This window comes from Dryobates pubescens, chromosome 8 (genome assembly GCF_014839835.1).
Source record: "Dryobates pubescens isolate bDryPub1 chromosome 8, bDryPub1.pri, whole genome shotgun sequence".
NCBI classification, from domain to species: domain Eukaryota; kingdom Metazoa; phylum Chordata; class Aves; order Piciformes; family Picidae; genus Dryobates; species Dryobates pubescens.
The window spans coordinates 44,057,275-44,076,533 of NC_071619.1; the positions used below are offsets into that span (position 1 = coordinate 44,057,275).

Consider the following 19,259-nt stretch of genomic DNA (forward strand, 5'->3'; position numbering starts at 1 on the left):
CAGAGTTATACTATCCTCTTCTACAGACTTCCCTTAATCCTACAAGTATTGCAAGTGTGACTTGCACACTATCCTGGGACCTGGGGGTGCTGGTCGATGGTAGGCTGAACATGAGTCTGCAGTGTGCCCAGGCAGCCAAGAGGGCCAATGGCATCCTGGCCTGCATCAGGCACAGTGTGGCCAGCAGGAGCAGGGAGGTCATTCTGCCCCTGTACACTGCACTGGTTAGGCCACACCTCGAGTCCTGTGTCCAGTTCTGGTCCCCTCAGTTTAGGAAGGAGGTTGACTTGCTGGAACATGTCCAGAGAAGGGCAACAAAGTTGGTGAGGGGTTTGGAACACAAGCCCTATGAGGACAGGCTGAGGGAGCTGGGGTTGCTTAGCCTGGAGAAGAGGAGACTCAGGGGTGACCTTATTGCTCTCTACAACTGCCTGAAGGGAGGTTGTAGTGAGGCAGAGGTTGGTCGCTTTTCCCAGGCAGCCAGCACGAGAACAAGAGAACACAGTCTCAGGCTGTGCCAGGGGAGGTTTAGGCTGGATGTTAGGAGGAAGTTTTATACAGAGAGAGTGATTGCCCATTGGAATGGGCTGCCCGGGGAGGTGGTGGAGTCACCATCATTGGAGGTGTTCAGGAGACTTGATGGGGTGCTTGGTGCCATGGGTTAGTTGTTTAGGTGGTGTTGGATTGGTTGATGATCTTGAAGGTCTCTTCCAACCTATTCTATTCTATTCTATTCTATTCTATTCTATTCTATTCTATTCTATTCTATTCTATTCTATTCTATTCTATTCCTTTTAGAGGCATGTTCAGCATCTACCTTTTGTTTTTTTTAATGCTTCTTTCTGTTTCACAGGACAATCCCTGAGGAGAGTTTTGAAACTTCTGCCTTTAGACTGGAGTCAAGGCAGGAGCAACCTGCTTTCTGTTTGCTCCATTGCTGTATTTGTTACTTATCAGGACAGTCTTTTGTGTAAATACCATATTTCAATGTCTTTCTCATGCTTTCTTCTCACACCATGATCTTTTCCTCTCAGTGGGAACAAAAATAAAAGCTTTAAATATATGTTGGACTGCAAGGAATGGGCACTTCTAGTAAATGGGCAAGGTGGCCACTGTTGAAGAGAGACCTGCATTTCACTGTCATTAGGTGAAAGATAAGACAGAAACAGCAGTACAAAGCAGTGCTTAAATACCTCTCAACTGTTTAATGAGCTGTTCTGATCAACTTTTCTTTGCTGCTTCTTGTCCACTGCTTTCTATCAGGCAAAAATGACATTCTCCATAAGGTCAGGCAGAACATTGCAAATTCTCTTGTTTGTTACTGATTTGTCTTTTCTTTTTTTGAAGAAGGTTGGTTGGGGTTTTGTTCCTTCTTTATTCTTCTTTTAATATTAAAGATATTACAGAGTCATGCAATGGGCAAGAGAAGTAGATGCTGTGAAGTTAGCAAAAGAAAGAATCCTTCCTCTTTCAGTTAGCTCAGTGATTACTGGCAAAGGAGAAGAAGAAAACATTGTTGGAGTATATAAATGAATGGAAGAGGCTGAGAAAAGAGCTAGTAGAATTCCTTACCTTAAAAGTCCTATGTTAGTAGAAAGGAACTTTGAGAGGTTTCTCTGGATCTAGCTCTGCACTGGTCCCTTGGAAAACAGTAGCAATGTTTGACAGATAAAATTGTATTCATTTTGTGATGAAAGTTGTTCATTTTCTTTTCAAGAAAATGCAAAGTAGGTGCTTTAAAGCAAGCAATGAACTACACTAGAAACAGTATCTTTTACTGCTGAATTGCAGTTTAATTTCTTTCTACAGAGATACCATTTGATACAACCCCTAGACCATACTCTTTAGTCGGTAAGAGACCGGAGGCACCGTACAGCTGCTGTAAAGGAAAAAATAACAGAAATAACTTCCTGAGAAGTTGACAAATACTGGCAAAGTACATCTTCAAGTATGCTTTATTTGCAGGTGATTAAAGAGATTTTAGGGAAAAAAAATTAGTAAATCTCATCTAATACATGGATTATGATTTAGTGCTTAACGCCAGAGAGACTGGAAAATGGGTAGATAGGACCGATGATGAAGTTCTTGATAAATTACATGTGGTTAAATGATCAACATTCATATAGCAAAAAGAGCTGATACATACATATGAGGAATTATAAGCAGTTAATATTTTAACTGTAAGCAGGAGATACTGTCAGAAAAACAAGGAGTATATGGGGATGGGGAAGCTACAAACATCTTAGTAATATCAGAAGCCATAACTCTTTTCAAAGACATTAGCTTTTTCCTGCAAATGCCTGCACTCTTGAGAACAGTATTTGCAATTTAAAACAGCTAAAATATAACCAAAATGAAACATTATTTCCTTTTTTTTTTTTAGTTTTATTTATTTTGTGTTAAGGATCTTGCAAAGAACTGAAACATGGCATAGACAAGGAACATTAATTACCCACCATTTCAGAGACTTTGCATTAATCACATTTAAATACTAAGTGTGTGATTTCAGGTGTCATGCAAAATCCATCTATAAAATCTCACCACAGAATATTTTCAAGGATAAAAAGCTAATGTTTTTAAATCTCTGACAGACATCCACTTGTGAAGGTGAATTTTAATATTGATGGTCCATGTTTTCCAGAGGCCATCCCAAAAGATTGTTGTACTTTCTGTAAATGCTCAGCTCTTATCTACACTTTGCATGGAGTATTTACCAAAGCTTTAACTTTGGACAGTTACTAGAATATATAGAATAGTGCCAGAGATAGCATCATCTTTCTATAACTGTATAATGAGAATTAAATAATCACAAAACAAATTCCTATTATGAAATGACATTTTTTCCTCAAGTGCAATATATATATTCATTGAATGTAAGTCTAGTAATACTATCACAGTAATGTGCTGTACTGGTCTTTCATAGTGAGAAAACTGCCCCATTCATCTTTTAGCATGCAAAGCTTGGAAGAACCATAAATTCACAGTAAGTAGTACAATTTGTATATGTATCTCCTGCCATCCTAAATTTGACCAAAACACTCGAGGTTGTTCCTTGTTTTTCCCACAATTTGGACGAAAGTACAGTTCCGTGTACGGTTCGTTCACAGTGGGATCCCAGCCCTCTATACTGTCTGCAAGAAGAATCAGGTTACCGCTTTCCATCAGAGTAAACATTCTAGTATTTGATATTATAATCTTATGAACAATTGTTCCTAGCTTGAAGTTCAGCCACTCAGGGCTTGATAAAATTCTCCTTTTCATCCCTCTGGAAGGTCAGCTTTATGGAGTCTCTTGCTAGCGCATTTTGTAGTCATTAGATACTGACATTTCACACAGCTGTCCTTTAAAGTCCAAGTCTACTGTGAAATCCAGGTCACGCTGTAAAAAGATTTGATTGTAACATGTAAGTAAGACCATATTGGGGTATGAGTCCAGTTAGCAATGCTTTGGTTGGAAAGACCTGTAGGTTCAAGAGATGCCTACTGAGGTTTCTAACTTCTTATGATTTATAATGGTGCTAACGCTGAAAAGGCAGCACGCAGGATGCGCAATAGCATTCCCTGTACAATCTATGTCTGAGGGCACACTGGTGTACTCTTAGGTGATTTAGTATCCTGGTGACAGCTTGAAGCTTCTGAAGTGTTGTGCTCTCATATGTATTCTACAACAATTTCGTAAGGGTATTTCCCATTGAGATGATCTTAATCTAGAGTAAAGGGCTTTATCACTGCGAGTTATTCCAGAACAGATCCAGTAACATTCCCACTGTAGAGCCACTCTCAGCCATTCTTTAATCTTATCATGACACATTTTGTTTGGAAAGAGGTACTCCATAACTCCACAAAATGAAGCATCTCTCCACAAACTTTTGAAAGGCTTTGTGCTTCAGAAGAAACTTTAAAGCACTAACAAATCCTTTTGAAACAAAGTGGTCTCTCTGTCTTATGGTAACTATCACAAACACATTAATTTTAGCACCTAAATCTGCATTCAAGTGCTGGCTGCTGTGCAGCCATTTGAAATTGTCTTCATTTTTCCCTCAGAAGAAATTTGATACATTCAACTCAAAAGAAAATGTTCTATTCCCCAACGAACAACCTAAAGGTGGGAAACAGACTTTTCCTCTGCTTTCACAGCAAGTGGCAGCTTCATAAGTGAATGTGTTTGTTTCAGTGCAAAATTGATCTTGTGTTTATTTCTTCCCCTGTATGAACATTACTATTAAAACCACATTCAATCTGTACAGAAAGGGAAAAGGAGTGCAAAATAAGGATGGCAATGAAATGTTAAGATTTGCTGCGGTCAACAACTGCCAACAATTCTAGCTGCATGGACGTATTATAACCAGAGTTATTCTAATGGCTAAATGTTGTAATAGAAAATGAAGAGATTCTGCTTAAGGATTTTGGCAGGTCACTGTTTCTCTCAGAGCCATACTTCTGTATGGCTTGCCCACCAGACCATGCCTTATAGCCTTCTCACCAATTAAAAGAAGCATTGAATAACCAACACACTTGTGAAGGATTCAGCCCGGAGCACAGAAACTGAGGCAGTTTAGTCTTCAATAAAACATCTGTATTTTCTGTGGAAAGCCAGAATTTTTAAACAGCCATATCACTTGTTTAGTCAGTTCAAGCACATTTATCAGTGAGTTCATCCAGATACTCAGCTGAAATCTGTTACTTAATTTACGAAAGCAGAGTTCTTAGGCACGGAGTGGGAAATCTGTCTACAGAGATCTGGAACTGAAGTCCTTCGTCTTGATCAACCTGCATTGACGGAAGGGATCTTGCCAGTGATTTTAGTGACAGTACGAAAAGACCCTTGCCTATTTGTGTCACAAAATGTGAGGCAAACTGATTCAGAGGGCAGCTGATTTAGAAATGTACCTGAATAATTTCTTCCTTCTCATGCTAGCCAAGTTCTGTAACATTAGCACTGCATCGTCACAGCTATCACCAGCTTTGGTGAAGCTGTGACTAGAGGTCTTACTACTAAATGTGAATGTAAAGCTTTCAGCATGCTAATTGTTTTACTTAGATGTCATTTATTTTCTGTTGATTATATTTTGTGATCAGTAGGGTTGGGATTAGAATCAGTGATTCTGACTCACCACATTTTTTGCATTTGGTTTCATGGATATAGTCCCATAGATTTCTTCTCCTCGTCTCACAGTTAAATAGTCCTCTAGGTAGAAGACAGTTTGCTTCCAGTGAGTATAGGGAGCATCAGGGGCTGAAAGACATATAGGGGTATTATTTATAGAAGATTCATCTTTGTCTTACAAATCCAATTAAAGCTTGGGAAAAAAGCCTTTCTTCTCGTATCATGCTTAACTTGCATATTACCAAACGTGCTTTGCAGCAACTCATGTCTCTTGATTGCCAGTGGCTTGCTTTCTGATGTTTACTGAAATATGTCAGATGTGAATCCAGCAAGAAGGAGTCCACAAAGGTGGTTTTTAAAGGCACACACCAGAGATGGATACAGGTCTAAATTCATTTATTGTCTTGCTTAGCTGAATCATTTTGATACAGACCTCACTGCTGGTGACAATTATCTGGCCTCTGATTTGGCTTTCCTGATCGACACGTTGCAGGCCAGTATTCCAATCACTTACCCAGTCTGTATCTCACCAATATTGCTGTAAGGATGCTATGCGAGATTGTATAAAAGGCCTTACTAAAGTCCAAGTATACAACAGCCACTGATCTTCCCTCATTGACATAGCCAGGTGTCTAGAAGACTTTGTCAAGTATAATTTGCTTTGGTAAATCCATTCTAGCCATTCTTAATCACCTTATGTCCTTCATATAGCTGGAAATACTTTGCAGGTAGATTTGTGTCACAACATCTCCAGGAACTGAGGTGAGGTTGACTTGCTTGTAATTCCATCGATCTTGCTCGCTGTACTTCCTGAAGATGGGTGCAAGAACCTTATCCCATCACCATGACCTTTTAAAGATGTTAGAGGGTACAATGATACTGACCAGCACCCTCCGCATGCTTGGGTGCCTCCTGTCTGGTCCTATGGACTCCTGCTGGAGGAGTTAGTTACCAAAGTAAGATGGTCAGAGAACTGGCAAGTAAAGCAAAGCACTGAACAGAACAAATATAGCATTTGCCAAGTGACAGGTGGCAGAATTTGGAGACACAGGCAGCCTCTCCAAGCAAGCCTCCAAGAAGGTGGATGATGAGAAAGGGTAAGCCATCAAAACGGAAAGGATCCTAGAATGGGAACACATGACTAACCATTCCGAACCCCTGAGGAGGCAGGCCGTGGGAGCTACAGATATTTTAGAGAAGCTACGTTTTCCAGCACTGCTCATGAATCTTGTTGTTAACAGGGGTTCAGAAATACTGGAGGTCTTGACTCCTTTCCCCTGATATGTAGGCATGAAAGTACCTTATACAAGTTCAAGTGAGTCTGCAAAAAGTTCTCTGTAAGAAAAACACTGTGTCAAACTTGGTATCTGCCCTAGAGATTTGCCCAACTGTAGCTACATTTCCCTAATAGTATCTCATCTCTTTCCTTCCTCAAGTTACCACTTCTTATGTGCTAAGAATGGGCTACATCAAGAGAAGCATAGCCAAGAGGTTGAGGGAGGTGATTGTCCCACTCTACTCCACTCTGGTGAGACCCCACCTGGAGTACTGTGTCCAGTTATGGAGCCTCTGTTACAGGAAGGATCTGGATGTGCTGGAAGGTGTCCAGAGAAGGGCCATGAGGGCGAGCAGAGGGCTGGAGCTGCTCTGCTACGAGGACAGACTGAGAGAGTTGGGGCTGTTCAGTCTGGAGAAGAGAAGGCTCCAAGGAGACCTAATTATGGCCAGAAGTATCTTAAGGAGCTACAAGAAAGCTGGGGAGGGACTTTTGAGGGTGTCAAGGAGTGATAGAACTGGGGAGGATGGAGCAAAACTAGAGATGGGTAGATTGAGATTGGATGTTAGGAAGAAGTTGCTCCCCAAGAGGGTGGTGAGAGCCTGGCACAGGTTGCCCAGAGAAGTGGTGGAAGCCTCATCCCTGGAGGTTTTTGCAGCCAGGCTGGATGTGGCTGTGAGCAACCTTCTGTAGTGTGAGGTGTCCCTGCCCATGGCAGGGGGGTTGGAACTGGATGGTCCTTGAGGTCCCTCCCAACCCTGACAATTCTATGATTCTATGAATGGACTGTCTTCTGCTGAAAAAAATCAGCCTTTTGAGGAAAATGCAATTACCTAAACCCTATAGTGTATTCTACCTTAGGTAATGTTTTTGCTATCGTTGTCATTAAAGCAGTTACAAGTTTTTTACACTTCTTGCAACGCTGGCTGGTCTGTTCACTCTGGCAAACAGTCGAGTTACTCCTTTAAATATGTGCTTACTGAGGTAAACCAGAGTTTCACGTTTGGGTTACTAGAGCTGATCTGCATAAGCAGTATGTGTGTGATTATATGCTGGAGGGGGGGGGAGAAAGATGTTTTTCTCCTAGACTGAGACGAGCTTTTGTTTAATTTCAGATACGGGGGAAACTAGGATGCAGAGCTGCTGTCTCTCACTGAGATGACAATTGCCTGCATATTCTCAGAAACTTGACACAGATTTATATATAACTGGCAATAGGTGTGAAGTCCTGGGTCAGAATTCCCGCTAAGCTCCTTAGTTTTGCAGCTATTTTGAAAACCTTTGTTTTTGCAGGGTTGCTGCAAGCATCCATCCGCTCCCTCCCCGAAGTGACAAGGAATTTCATTACTGAAATTCAGGGCTACTGGTACATTAAACCTTCTCATAACATCTGACAGTAGCACTGATGTCTTGATAGCAACAGAAATGAAATTAACAAGGATGCAGCTCACCTGTGGAAAATCCCATCTTCTTGTGGCACTTTGTAAATTCGATATTAAAATAGGTGACCAAGGCGTGAATGTAATCATTGCGCTGGATTTGGAGGCAGAATGCAGAAGTAAATGCCAGTTCTTCAGTCTTCACTGTATAAATATCTACTTCCTGTTTAGGGGAGAAAGAAAAAGACATTTACTTGTGACTCTCAGCTCAGTGTTAAGTGGTGCATTTTATTGAATGACCAGCAGCAACGACCACTGGTGGCCTGTTACCACTGCAAGGAATCAGTGGTACATTTGAATGTATCACTTGTCAGCAAAGCATTCACTTATCTGACTAAGCTGACAGAATGTGCTGAGAGGCACCCAAGGAGAGTGTGCCTCCTTGGAAATGGCAGGGAGGGGCTGCAGGAGGGAAACAAGGTAGAAGTGTGCTTTGACAAAAGGTAGGCACAATGGATGTAGAAATGGAGATTCAGGACCCAGTTTTGAGACTTTTTGTAATCAGGGACTGTCAGCATGAGGAGAGAAGGCAGAGATGAGTTTGGCAGAAAAATAAATTTCTGATTTGTTTAAGCATCTCTGGAAGGGAACACACTTTGACTGCCAAGCATGAGGCATGGCAGGGGCATGCCTTTTGCTGGAAATGCTTTCTAGACCTGTGTCAGATAACTGATTCCAAACAGTAAGCACAGGGATACTCTTGAACTAGACAGAAGGACAAAAATGTAAATCTACTATGGCTTGGTTGCAGTAGTTGGGAGCAGTCTCCAGAGCTGCTTACTTCCATCAATATTTAAATCTCAGTCTTTAAGGCTTAAAGTGAGTTGTCTGGATGGATCTAATTTCCCCAACTATGTATTGCTTTGATCTGCATCGTTTCCAAACATTGTAGTCATGATAGGGGGGATACTAAGCCTGAAATACTGCTAATTGTATTCCAGTGCCATGGGGAATGTTTCCTACTGCTGCGCTTTCTGATATCCTCTTATATGTGTCTGGCTTCACTATCCTTATTGTCTTTGTCAGAGCAAATTTGGAAAGAGACAGATACCCCACACATATTTTTCTGTTATTCAGAAAATTATTATTAACAACAAAACTGCTCATGCACATAGAGAAATAGAAGCTTTGTAGGCAGAAATCCACATTTCCTCTGGTTCTATCAACATGACCTCACCAGCTTCTGATCACATTTCAGACCACACTGCAAAAATGGAGAGTTTAGAATGTCCACTACAGGGCTCTTGTAGGGCACAACAGCAGGCTCTTTTGGCAATTGCATTCCATAGCCTAAGAGAAGTCTGCAAGAATGGACATCAAAACAGGCAGCCATATTTCAGTCAGAGACCACTTAGCATGTGTGTCTGAAATCCAGAAAGCTTGTGCTGAGATGACTGAAGCAAGCTATAGTTTTAGCCTGTCAGATTAGCAGTGCTGATGAGAAAACCCTTAACCATAATGAAAATCATTCTACTACACTGCAGTGGCACTCTGAGTCACTAGTGTTTGTAAGCGATCTGTGTTTATAAACAGTCACTTAAAACTGGGATAGCCTTCAAATGTTTTCTTTCAAAAGAAAATTTAAAAAAGCATACTAAGAGTAAGAATTCCTTAATTTTCTGGCAGACTTCAATAGCAGCCTGCAAAATTTTCTTTGACAGGCTAGACTGGACTGGTGGGTGACAGCTGCACATGTCTGTAACTTTTGGTGTCTTTTTAGTGGCATCCTCTGGGGAAATTGTGAATAAAGTCTGGTAATATGGCACATAAATGGGATCTGGCTCCCTCTCTCTGAGCTGTGTTGTGCAAAGTGGAATCAAAAGCAGAAGATGGTATTTTTATTACAGAAGTTAGTGGAGATGTCTCAAAAACATTGAATGGACATGCTGGATAAAATGCACAAAGTATTGCAGGATTTTTTTCACTTCAGCAGAGAAGCATGCCCTTTTGCTTACTATGCAAGGTGTATGACATGTGCTGGAGTTTCATTAATAGAGTTTTGAAAGTGGCCTGTTTTGGTGGTCACTGTGAATTGTACACTAGTTACTATGTATTGTTTTATTAAATGTTACTGCTCACTGAAGATTAATGATACCTAATGATACCTAGTCCCTAACACATGGGACTAATCTATTTTTGCATCAAATAGGTGGAAAGTCACGATTTAATGGATTCCATTCAGATTTATAAAACAACACCAACCAATTTGGCATAGCTAAGCAGGTATCCAGTTAATATATAGCTTCTAATTATAATAAATAAATAAATAAATAAATGTGTAAACCTAAGCAACAATAAAAGTATCAGAACTATCAGCTAAATAAGGAGGTCTGTGGCTGACCATGAGACTATATGTCCCTGTTGCAGAGAGACAGAGGTCTATTTTTTACATTCACTGCATAAAAAATGGTTGATGGGCTCTCCTATAGCACCAGTTGGTCTAAGACTGAGCAAACAATGTGTACAAGATCATTTAGAATCACAAGGATGATGACACTGAGGTAGAGCTCTGGTGTCACCAGCTGAGATGTATTTCTTGCTTGAATGGTGTCACCCATTTCCTCACGCAGAGTAATTAAGGCTGCTTCTACAGTGCCACTGCCTCTCTTTTCTGATAACCTCTCCAGTCAGACAGCTTAATCACCAGTGTGAGGATGGAGATTAAAGGTTAAAGCTTTAAATCTCAGTGAATGCCTGGGTTTTGTGGTATGTTTGCTGGGTTGCTTTCGGATTTGGGATTGGGGCTTTTCCCCTACTTCTGTCTTAGTTTGCACAAAGAGGGAAATGGTCACCCAAACATAGGATGGAATGGTGGAGGCAGTGCTACTTGTAACAGGTAAAAGTGCTGAACTGACATAGAAGCTGGAGGACAAGAGGCACTGGGGTACAAGCAGTATTGCCAGCTTCAGGAAACAATTGTTCTGAAGGCTGAGAAGTAAAATTAATTTCTCGGGAAAGCAGAAAGGGTTGAACACTCTCTTTTTTGAGAAGCACTGAGAAAATTACCTCTATTGTCATTTGACAATGCATCTAAATGTGAGCTGACCACCGAATGCAACAGGCAGAACCCCGAGTGCATCCACTTTTCCAGAAGAAAATAAGTTTCTTTGTTTTCTTTTTTTAAGGACTGCATAGAACAAACTGTTAATGTGGAGAGAGAAGAAACTGTGTTAAATCATGGATGTTTCTAAGGAGCACTGAAAGGAAAAATCAGTATCTGATATTGTTTTGACCAGATATTGAAGCATATGTTGGTTTTCTACTAGATGAAATAACAGGATAGAAAGAGTAGCTTCTAGATAGCAGAGACCTGGCCTCCTGCCAGTGCCCCTCTTCTGGCACTTTTCCATGTTTGCCCAGAAGGAAATGCTGGGAATTTGCGACTGTTGGTTGGCTTTGGGGGTTGGTTTGTTAGCTTTTGTTTTTTAAATTTTGTTGCTGTTGTTTGGGTTTCTTTGCTTTTGGTGGGGGTGGGGAATAGGTGGAAGTAAATTTGAGGATGCTGACAAGAAAAGACTGTAGGGAGAACTGTTGGAGAGGAAAGAGTGACAGGGAAAGTCACTTAGGAAAGAGAAGGGAGATTTTTCATGTGAAGAAGAGTAGAAGAAAACATGGGAAAAACTACAACCAGTGTTTGAAGGAAGATGGAAAGTTAAGTGGCAAAGCTGCCTCTTGCTTTACTTTAGGAGACGCTGGGAGAAAGTAATGTGATTGGGGAGCTGACTGAGAAAGGCTTTGTGAGAAGGGCTTTGTCTTAAACCTCATGGGTAAAGATTAACGTGGAAGAAGAACATGGGGCTCATCAGTGCCAACTGTGTGGCAGGAAATCTTTGAGCAGCAATACCTTTTAACAGAAAAGGCTGCAGGTTCTTTGAAATAAGGCTTCCTGTCATAGTTCCAAATAAGGCTTCAATCATGGTTCCAAAGAGGCAGAAATTTCTCAAGTAACTGCCCATTTGAGCAGGTCAACATCTTGGTTTTCTTTGTGTTTCTGTTGTTTTGTTACTATGCTATGTTCTCTGGTAAACAAGAATGTTCCCTGATTTATTCATTTTCTGGTGTTCAGGGAAGGCAGTTTGTGCTTTAGGGACCATTAAACTCTTAAAGTGATGTGTGACCTGAAGGAGCTTTACACTGTTCCTGGAAAGTGTGGGACAAATGGGAGCACAAAAGCAGATTTCTTTTGTTTGGTTGGGTTTGGGGTTTTTTTGTTTTGTTTGTTTGTTTTTCATTTAGTTCTTTCTCCATGGTATATTTTATTGTAAACTGCAGTTGGCATGGTCTGATTTTTTTGGGGGGTGGATGGGTATTTTTTGCCATTCGCTCTTTGCAGTTTTTCTACAGCTATGTGAATAAGTGATTTTTTTTTTGTTATTGTAGTCTCTGGAGATAAAGGTTTGTGTCAACCCAAACCTCTTTGTGCTTCTTTAATGTGTAAGGGGATCAGAGAAAAAAAAATGCACCTGCTTTATTGAGTTTGAAACAAACTTCCATTTTCCAGGCCATGTTACTGAAAGCAGCAGGCCCTGAGAATGCTACTAGTACACTTTTCCTGAAATCAGTTATTGTCTCTGGCAATTTGAAGATGCTCTGGTCCATCTACCTGCCCTGGCTGAACTGGTTTGCAATTCAAACAGAAGACAGCTACTTGCCAGGAAAATTCCTGTGCTTCTAGCACGTATTTAAGAGATCATTGCAAGAGGAATGCTTTCACAACAGAGAAGATGCTCTACTTTCTGCATGCACCATCCGCAGTGCACTTGCGGCTTAGTGGCTAGAGGCTCTTGAAGAGTTCAAGACTTGGGTCTTGAGAGCACTGCTGAGAGCATTCCTGAGAGCACTGCTGAGGACATGTCTTGTTTTGCTGATTTTGTAGAACGGAAGCACAGGGCTCTGATTGATCTGCATTTAGCGACTAATCCATCTACTGATTAATGTACAGAGAACCCAGACTCATCTAGCAAGCACCCTAAGGTAGCTGGCTGTGGTTTGCATATACCCCTACAATATCCTTCTGTGAATCTAATATGAATAAGCTGTGCCATCTTGAAATGCTATAATAAAACATTTGAATAATTAAACATTATTGCTTTGTTTATTCTCTAATGTTTTCTTAGGCTAATATTATTCTCTGACTTCACAACTATTTTCAACATCAAAGAAATATACTTCATATAAATCAACCATGGGTAAAAGTAAATTAAATTAAAAGAAGAAAGTCTCAGTCTTCCTGCTTCTATATTGCTAACTTGAACAAAAGCCTCTCTCTCTCCTGCCTTTCACTGACAGGGCTCTCTTTTCTGACTCATCATTTTGTGATATTAGGGACGGGGGACAGATTCTGGAACAAGAAGTGGCTGCTGCTTGTCTAGTTACCATCCACTTTGCTTCCAAGGTACACAGTAAAACACCATTCATTGTATGGACAGAAGATAGCAGGCTGTGCAGAATTAAATATTAAACCTGAATAGCAACAGTCAGGAAAAAAATTTCTGTCTTCTTAAACCAAATTACTCTCAAAAACCTTCTAAAGAAAGCATCACTTTTGCACTTCATTTAAGGGCATGCACCTTTTATGACTTTATTACAGAGAAGCCAACCCATTTTGCCACCCAGTCTCTCACTCTCCAGACATAATTTATGTGTTTATGTGCGTATGGCAATTCCCATTTGCTCTGGCCCAGGCTGTTTTCAGACAGAGTTATCTTGTGTTCCCCTAAGTGCAGATGGACTGTGCATGCACACACACTCACAGAGTATTTCTACTTCTGTTCCTTCTTGCTGCTTTCAGGAATGGTTCTGCAGTAAAGGTTCTGTCTTGCCTTTTTGCATATGGCAATACTTAATGCTGTGTTTGTTACCAGCAAAAAGTGACAAGGAAAAATTAGAACTGAGTCTTTGGGATAAATGAGAACAGTCTTGGATTCACAGACCTGAGTGCCACTGCTATTGCCTTATTCACAAAAGCAGCCCCACATGAGGGTTCCTTCACATGGAAGGAATTTTAGAGCTTTCATCATTTCCTGCAGTCTATGGATTCTTAACCTGGTCTTGTTATCAGAGATTAGTCCTATACGTAGAATGGGATACAAATCAACTCCTGGCTGCAGATGTTTGGGCTAGCAACCAGGAAGCTGTACAAATAAATTAAGTTCCATTTCTGATCTCATGCTTTGGAATAAATTAAGAGTTATTTAATTAGAGCCGAGCAATGAAGAAACTGATACTTCAGTCTTTTAAACTGCAAATATAATTAATTCACACCTTCTCCTCAGGAGCATTTGCAACCGCTATTAACAAGAAGGTAGGACAAATTAAGCTCACACCATGTCTCTAGCCAGTATTTGCACATGTATCATTTGTAGGAGTCTTAAGCTACAGTGAGTAGTAACCAAAGGAATCACAAGGAGCAGCTTGCTTTTGGGTATGCCATCCTTAGTCAAGGTAGTCCATACTTTGCTGGAGGGATGGTGTTGGGTATGTGCAACATACTAGTACTGACTAATTTAAAACTGCACAATTTTCCTTCTTAGAGCAATGGCATTCTGCAGCGAGATGAAGGCATACAAAGACAGTAGTAAAACATAAGAAGCAGGTCTCCAAAGAATTCTGCAGTTAGGTTTAAACATTCATAATTAGATATACTTGGAATTACCAAACCTTTATTAAACAGGCATTGGTCACCACTTGCTTTGGATCTACTATGTCCACCAAAGGCTCCTTCATGGCAACATCCCTAATACAGGTCATGTCAAAGCCGTACACATTCTCCCACCCTGTCAATGCAAATGGATGTGTCAAAGATTAGCAGTAATAATGAAAAATATTTTTTGTTTCTCAAAGCATCTTAAATTTGAAACATTTTTTACAATCCCCTAACTTTCAGCTCTCCTTTAGTTCTTTCCTCCCTACACCAATTTTCTATGTCACCTGCTATATTCCAGATAATGAATTTGATTACAGAAACAGGAAGCTTTCTCTTCTGAGAGGAGCTGGGAGGCAAAGAATGAGGACTTAGGCATTTTCATGTAAAGGTTGACTGAACCCACCAATCTTACCCAAGGTTTTCTAAGAATCCTTGGTAAATAAAATTGCTTAGGAATTTTGTGGATTTATTCCTCCTGCTAATAGAAAATGCCTTGAAGTGAAATTGACCAGCTATAAAAACAACAAATAAAAACAAAACCAAAGCTTAATAAAAAGAAGAGAGAAATAATATAGAACTTGTTTCATCAAAATTATTGTGACTTAGTAAATCTGAAGTTGGATGATCTGAGAGACAAGTTGAATGTGAACCAGCACTATGACCTTCTGGAGATGAATGTGAACCACATGCTAAGATATGAGAGGTGTCCAAGCAAATTTGGTTTGCTAAGCCTGGGCCAGATGTAATCACATTCTGCTGCTACAGAAACAGATTCCCATCATCTGATAAAGGACAATGAAGGCAAGGTTCCACAAGGAAAATTCTGACTGGATATTCAGAGACATACCTACTCCTGAGAGTAAAGTGCTCAGAGATGCTACCAAACCCCCTACCCTGACTGCAGTGCAAGGCCCTGAGTGATCTGTTTGAACCGAAATCTGTCCTGCTTTTAGAATAGAATAGAATAGAATAGAATAGAATAGAATAGAATAGAATAGAATAGAATAGAATAGAATAGAATAGAATTAACCAGGTTGGAAAAGACCTTTGAGATCATCAAGTTCAACCTATCACCCAACATCATCTCATCAACTAAACCATGGCACTAAGTGCCTCATTCAGTCTCCTCTTAAACAACTCCAGTGATGGTGACTTTTAGCAGGAGGCTGGAGCTGTAGAGGTCCCTAGCAGCATCAATTTTCAAAGAGACTTAAAGGAAAAAAAAAATCACATTTGAAATGTAAAGCAATTTTAAGTATCTATGAAGTAAGCAAATAAAGTTTAGAATTTTTCTTCACATCAAAATAAAAGGAAAATGTGAGATACTTGTTTTTAATTTTAATGTCCTCACAAAGTATCTTTACAAGTTAAAAAAGCATTACATGCTGGTTTTTCCACAAGGCTATTTATGAGATTTTTTTTAAAGCTTATTTCATACAATCACAGAAACATTCAGGTTGGAAAAGACCCTCAGGATCACCAAGTCCAGCCAATAACCCTACTCTAAGAAGTTCACCCCTAAACCATACCCCCAAGCACCACATCCATACAACCTTAAAACACATTCAGGGTTGGTGACTCAACCACCTCCCTGGGCAGCACATTCCAATGCCTGACCACTTTTTCTGTGAAAATTTTTTTCCTAATGTCCAGTGTAAACCTACCCAGTCACAGCTTAAGTCCATTCCCTCTTGTTCTGTCACTAATTACCTGTGAGAAGAGGCCAGCATCAGCCTCTCGACAATGTCCTTTCAGGCAGCTGTAGACCGCCATGAGGTCTCCCCTCAGCCTCCTCTCTTTCACACTAACCATCCCCAGCTCCTTCAGTTGCTCTTCATAAGATTGATTCTCCAGGCCCTTCACAGCTTCCTTGCCCTCCTCTGCACTGGCTCCAGCACTTTGACATTTGTCTTGTATTGAGGTGCCCAAAACTGGACACAATATTCAAGGTGTAGCCTCCCCAGAGCTGAGTACAAGGGGACAATGCCCTCCCTACTCCTACTTCTTAACATTGACAATTCATTTGCATCTTTGGTTGTTTGGTTTTCTTATTTAAAAAATAAAAACCAGCAGCAGGATGGGAAAAGAATATTATCAATTTTAATAGCAGTCCAAAACCTAAATCTCCTAAAATATACATTTAAAAATAGAGGTAAAGGTACTAAGATTACTCTAAGCAATTCTACATCAATTTATTCATGCATCTTTTCCTTGTGCACTTTACATTTATCACCAGATTAGGGCTTTATCAGTGTTCATGTTTATATTAGAATTCTGGCCTGGTCAACATCATTTCTTGGCTTTTGCAGAACTTTGCCAGCAAAGAAATTAGAGTCAACCACAATAAAGCAAATATTTTGGGGAAATAACTACTAAAAAGGTGTTACTCTTAGCCATTTACTCACAGTGAATTTTGAAGTCCTTATACTGTCTGTCTTCAATTGCTACCACGTACAAAGCAGCTCGGTCTGGAAACATTAGCCCTCCAGGTTTCTGTTGATGAATTGTGGGGAAATGGATCTCGTAATCTATTCACCTGACAAAGACATCACATTTTGAACTGCACATACAAAAACCAGACAAGCACCCCCTGCATGCCTTTATTGTTTTCCTTCAGACTGTCACATCAGCTTTAATCTGAGAAACTCCTGCAGCCTGCAGCCATGTCATTAGGTATTTCACCAGCAGTCAGAATGAGCAAAGCTCATTCACTGAGATGCCCTTTGTTAATCTTTACATTAAAGTCTAAGAAATGGCACTTGGAGATGTAACCATGCCTGTTAGTGTGAGAGCGGGAGGGGGAAGGCTTATAGTCAGAAAATAGAAGATGCTTGATGCAGCAGTGTCACATGCAGAGCACCTACCAGCCACTTGTCTCGTGCGAAGATGACCGTGTTTAACATTGACTCATAGAACAAACAGTAACCCATCCACTCACTGATGATGATGTCCACTTTATCCACAGGTAATTCAACTTCTTCCACTTTACCTTTAAATATTGTGATTACTGAAAAAAGAATCCAAAGAAATATGTTTCACATAACAAAACATCTCACTAAGCTCCTTATTGGTGAATGTCAGGCTGACCTTTTCAGTATTATTTTCTTCACTCCACGAGACTCAAGGCTATTTTAAAACTCAATAAGTACAATAAACAGAAGTTTTAGAATCAGTATAAAAGATAAAAACCCAAGCCAAATAAAACCCATATATTAAAAAGCAACTGAAAAACAGGCCTTACCTGGTAACCTGCATGATCTCATTTTTACACACATCTACATCTCTAGATCACTGCCATAAAATGCAAAGAATTCACCTAGAATCCTTTAAACATCTCTGTATTGATACATGATCTCATCTCTGAGATATCAGATCTTTATGGAACTAATTCTCATTTTCTTTTCAAATATATTATGCTGGCTTCACAGTGAGGAAACTAAGGGGGAACCGACTCAGCTGAAGAAGTCACATCTAGCCTGACAATATGCAAACAAGAAAGTTTGCACAAACATTGTTTTCTCATGAGAGAATAATTTTTTCATTCCTTTCTGCTCCATGACCAAATCTTGTCCAGTGTACTGTCCTTCTCACTCTGAATCTTCTGGCTGCTTTAGACCTGCACAGCTTTCAACAGTTATCTGAAATGACTGATGGAAAACATTGCTGTCAGGTATTCTGTCATCAAATTAGTTTCAAGGAAATTAAAATTTCCTGGAAGATGGGTGCAGTAGAATGGCACATTTAATTCAGTTGTATCAAATATTTCCTTTAGGATCCCTACACATTTCACCAATTATTTTTTCACTTTAAAAAAATATACTTCCTCTTTACACTTGTATTCCAGATTCTTCAGAGAAATCATTTTCAGCTGGTGTTTGTCTGCTATTTATATTGTCTCTTGCAGTGGGTAAAGGCTCATGGATCGGGTTTCTTCCTTGACAAGGTAACTGATGCACTTGCAGTTGAGGAATACATTGAGTAAGGAGTATTTTACTTTACATTACTAGTTTATGATATTGCTGTATTAATAAACAGCAATTTTTAACAACAGTAATTTTTACTGATAAAAGTGGTCAGGATTCAATTTGAGGAAAATGAAGGTGCTTTGATTTAGGTAGAACTGGGTTAGCTGTTAACAGGAAGTGTCTTCCCAAAAGACATGCACTACTAGTATTATTCTAGCCAGATGTTGCCACTTTATGTGCATAGCAAACTTTTAATCCAGACTGCCCCCTTAGAAGTTTGGAACATTGGTTCAGACTGGTAACACAAAGCATCAGCTGTTAGAGCAGAGTTCTCTCTTCTCCTTCCCATTCTGAAGCATGTTCCTTTCACAGTAAATAGTTCTGTTGTTATACTGAAGGCTTTTACTGCCTATAAGCTCCAGCAAGAATTTCTCTTTATTTCTCTTTTCTCCAGAGACCTTTGACTGCCACTGTTTTTTGAGTGGTGAAATTTCAGCACTGTTGACACCTGCCAGTGACATACGTGCAGACTTTGAAGCCCTCTGTACCTGGAACAGCCACAATGTAAGCAGCAGCAACACAAGTTCCTCTCACCCCCCTTTACTGTGATGAATTATCTTCATAAGGCATCATGTGGGAACAGATTGTGATGTCCCCAGCTGTATTGTATCTGTTCTAGAAACAGTGGGTTTTCTCTTGATTCAGCCCTTTTTGCTGACTCTAGATTTGTCTACTCAATGGGGGGCAAAAAAATTCCATGAGCAACAAGATCCTTCGGCTCAGTGTGTAGATGCATTAATATAAACCCAAACATGAGTCATGGTAAA

The 19,259-nt window shown here is 40.1% G+C and overlaps 1 protein-coding gene across 1 annotated transcript in view; it reads right to left on the reverse strand.

The window, feature by feature from the left end:
* Positions 1-1,851: 1,851 nt before the first annotated feature.
* The window catches only part of PRMT8 (protein arginine methyltransferase 8), a 74,038-nt gene continuing 56,630 nt past the window's right edge, over positions 1,852-19,259 (reverse strand). The window contains exons 5-10 of the mRNA XM_009902852.2: positions 17,332-17,474; positions 16,873-16,960; positions 14,482-14,597; positions 7,834-7,984; positions 5,114-5,235; positions 1,852-3,378 (exon numbers count right to left, since the gene is read on the reverse strand). Of these exons, the coding sequence (XP_009901154.2) occupies positions 3,295-3,378; positions 5,114-5,235; positions 7,834-7,984; positions 14,482-14,597; positions 16,873-16,960; positions 17,332-17,474 (704 nt within the window). The 3' untranslated portion in view covers positions 1,852-3,294. The remainder of the gene's footprint in view (positions 3,379-5,113; positions 5,236-7,833; positions 7,985-14,481; positions 14,598-16,872; positions 16,961-17,331; positions 17,475-19,259) is intronic.